Genomic DNA, 3,589 nt, shown 5'->3' with positions numbered 1-3,589 from the left:
TGAGAGACATTTTGTGAAAACGTCGATCATTTCATCTGTTGTGAGACTAGTCTATAGTAAACTATGAACACTTTCTATTCGTTATTGCGAGATCAAAAAATGGTGATTTACTCAAATATCATGCGATTGGCGAGAACTCAATATTTACTGACTATAAGGTCAAGTTATTATTCAAGCATTTTTTTTTCTAAAATATATAATCTTGTTATGAAAACCGATTTTTGGTTAGAACTTTTTATTTTTTATACGTTTATGTTCGTAACTTCGTAATACACTCCAAATTTTTTTTGTCTCTTAATATTTTTTTTTTTTCCTCCTTTGTTTTATAAATTCTTTTTTCTGGATATTTACAAATTTCTTGAAACGCGAACCGTTATTTACTTTTTAAAAAAAAATGTATTTTTAGAGCGTTGCGAACAGTTTAAATTTTGATGTTTGTGATTTGTTTTTATGAAAACAAGATATAAAAAAGATGATTTACCATTTTTTTAAAGCACTTTTATGTTGTTCTATTGTCTGGTGTAGCTGTATTACTCGGGAACCTTCAGCTACATGTTTATTTACTGAAAAATTGACGAATAACTTCATGCCGACAATAACAAATGGATTTGTAGGTACCGTTGTGTTAAGCGATAAAATACATGTTGGAGGGTTATATAACGGAAGAGCAAATACAAGGCCTAATTTTCTTTTTGAGCCCCATACCAGCAATGACAACAAAGGGATTCGAAATTCAAACATGCACACACACAGAGCAAGAATTCCGTCTACTGTAGCTGTAAAATTTAAACTGAATATCAGTGGTAAAAGTACTGCTGCTCTGGATGTTCAAGCCAACGTGTTTTATCAGTGGTTCGACAGTTTAAGTGTCAATATAGAACAACGAGTTTACGCTCACCAAGAGATAAGAAACGTTTTAGTGAATGAAATCACCGTAAACGCAACCCAAAACCTAATTATGCATTTTGAGACAAATAAAGGAGTACCAAGTGAAGACATTACTTTTAGGCACATAAAACTGAATGAAACATCACCGTACAATGCAGAAGAGGGTGAAATAAAAGAAACTGAGATAGAAAACGTGACTAAAACATCAGTAGCTGTTGTGTGGTCAAAAGTACCCAAAGCTGTCGAAATAAAAAAAAACACAAAAAGATTGTTTGTATTTATTACCTCAATAGTAACAAGTATCGAAACGGCCGAAACATTAAAAGATGCAGTGATGTTTTGGGAAAAAGCGCAAAACCTCGGAGAAGGTTTATTTCAAGCTCATCAAAAAAGAAAGATTCAAGCTTTTAATGGCTTTTGTATAGAAGTCGAAGGCAATCTGTTCCTCGCTCAAGTTATCAACTCAGCTTTATCTAGTTTGTTTTCTTCAGTTCGCGAGGATTGGGAATTTGGACTTAGCCCAGGAGGTCTTGCACCGAGTGATGAGTATTTAGGTCATGTATTTTGGGATCAAGACATTTGGATGGCACCGTCATTTTTAATATTTAACCCTGATCTTGCAAAGATCTTATTAAATTACCGAAGTAAAAGGTTAAATGCTGCTCAAGATATTGCAAGAAAATACAACTTTAAAGGTGAGTGCTTTCGCGTTATATTGACAGTTGTACTTTATATTCTAAAATTGCTTTTCAAATCTTTTTTGCAAAGTAAATAGTCTCAAGCTGTTTACATAATTTAAATGAATTCACTTATTACTTTTGTGGTTCAAAAATTGCTATCAGTTCATAAATCAATATTTTAGGAGCCATGTTCCCTTGGGAGAGCGCATTTACTGGTTTTGAAGTGTGTCCGGAAGAAAAGTATGGAAGAAATGAAATTCATATCACTGGTGACATAGTTTTCTCTATTCGGCAGTATTTTTATGCTACAGCTGATTTGAATTGGATTTTTAAGAATGGGATACCAGTAGTTTTTAATGCTGCTGATTTTTGGTTATCAAGAGTTACATTTAATAATACTTTAAAATTGTATGTCATAAATGACGTAATGCCGCCAGACGAATATCAATACCCTGTTAAAAACTCCGTTTACACAAACGTAATAGCAAAAATTTGCTTAGAATTTGCAATTGAACTAGGAAAAATTTTTCAAATTAAGACACCTCCTGACTGGGAAGATGTAGTCACCAAAATGTATATACCGTTTGACAAAATGCTTAAATATCATCCTGAGTTTGATGGATTTGACATTAAAAAACCATTAAACGTTGTCAAACAAGCCGACGTAATTTTACTTAACTTTCCATTAATGTATCCGATGGAAAATGATGTCAGAGAGAATGACCTTTTGTTTTACGAGAATATTACAGACTTAAATGGTCCTGCAATGACTCATTCTATGTTCGCAATAGGATGGTTAGAGGTTGGAAACAGAGTTGCAGCAGAAAAAGCTTTTAAAAGAAACTTTGAAAATATTCAAGAGCCTTTTAAAGTATGGACTGAAATAAGAAAAGGTGAGGGGGCTTCGAACTTTTTGACGGGGGCGGGAGGGTTTCTTCAAACAGTAATCTTTGGCTACGCTGGAATAAGATTGCGTAACTTTAGTCTTGATTTTAATTTAAATTTACTTCCTGAATCAACGTCTTTACTGCTTAAAGGAGTAAAATATCGTGGTAATAGCTTGACCTTCAGTGTAAATGGTAATAACAAATGCTTTGTAGAACTAGTTAAAGCCTCTGACACACGACTATTTTGTTTGTTAAACGGCGAAAGAATGCCTCTGAAAGTCGGACTAAGAATAGTAGCGTGTATTGGTTCGATTGTTCCACATAGCAAACGTTTTTTGTATAAAACAAGTTAAAAAAACTGTCGCCTGATATCTTTTAAAACCATTTTGATGTTTGTTTTTTTTTCTTAATAGAACTTTTGAAAAAAGTTAAAATACTTAATGTGACTATAAAAAGTTAAAAGTTTATTATGATAACAAAAAAAGTCATTTTAAAAAATTAGGAAACATTAAAAAATAGGAATTCTTTAAAAAAAGTAAATAAATAAAAGAAAGAAAAACAAAAATAACAAAGTGACCAATGACAGGAAAATTTTTATTCTTTAGTTTTTTACAATTGCTACAGTGAGTTCGAAAGTTGCGACTCATAAAATGCTTTGATTTTCGGAAAGATTTGAATCAAGAATATCCTTGGGTCTATAAATTAGACCGGGTCGCCAGTTCTTTTAAGTTATTTTTTGCTTTAAAGATAGTTTACCTTGATGTAGATATTTTATTTATTCTTTATTTACGTATTGTAGCCTAAAACAATGTTGTTGTTTTTTTTTTTGAAGCAATCGTTGTTTTTTTTGCAGCCATTATTTTTTTTTTAGCAACCTTTGTTTTTTTTAACAAGAAAAAATGAAAACCTTTAAAATAAATTCCGATGTTGATTTTAAAAAAGAACTAATGACATTATACACGTTGACATCCAGTGTATTTCAAAACTGTTAGTTTCATGAGTCCAGTAAATATTTAGATGCTTCAGTTGCACTATATACAGTAGCGTGCAAATGTTTATAAACAGCTAAATTTTTCAAATTTTTTTGTCATTACTTTTTGACTTTTCACTAAAAATAAATGAAATTTTCAACAA

The 3,589-nt window shown here is 31.5% G+C and overlaps 1 protein-coding gene across 1 annotated transcript; it reads left to right on the top strand.

Moving 5' to 3' along the window:
* Nucleotides 1-387: 387 nt before the first annotated feature.
* LOC145190295 (protein-glucosylgalactosylhydroxylysine glucosidase-like) lies at nucleotides 388-3,264 on the top strand. The gene is made up of 2 exons (XM_080067120.2): nucleotides 388-1,583; nucleotides 1,751-3,264. Exons 1-2 carry the CDS (start codon nucleotides 473-475, stop codon nucleotides 2,806-2,808), a joined length of 2,169 nt encoding a protein of 722 aa, XP_079923246.2. The 5' UTR covers nucleotides 388-472; the 3' UTR covers nucleotides 2,809-3,264.
* The last annotated feature ends 325 nt before the right edge of the window (nucleotides 3,265-3,589 follow it).

The sequence above is a fragment of the Hydra viridissima genome, unplaced genomic scaffold, assembly GCF_058129835.1.
Source record: "Hydra viridissima isolate aposymbiotic clone 2 unplaced genomic scaffold, HvirCarnegie_v1 scaffold_6, whole genome shotgun sequence".
Lineage (NCBI taxonomy): Eukaryota > Metazoa > Cnidaria > Hydrozoa > Anthoathecata > Hydridae > Hydra > Hydra viridissima.
This window is presented reverse-complemented; position numbering and strand designations above follow the sequence as displayed.

What these genes read in the sequence shown, in the direction of transcription:
- LOC145190295 (XM_080067120.2), top strand. Translation starts at nt 473, where the DNA reads ATGATTTACCATTTTTTTAAAGCACTTTTATGTTGTTCTATTGTCTGG. An exon ending in AAGAAAATACAACTTTAAAG is followed by an intron (nt 1,584 to 1,750) that starts GTGAGTGCTTTC and finishes TCAATATTTTAG; the next exon opens with GAGCCATGTTCCCTTGGGAG.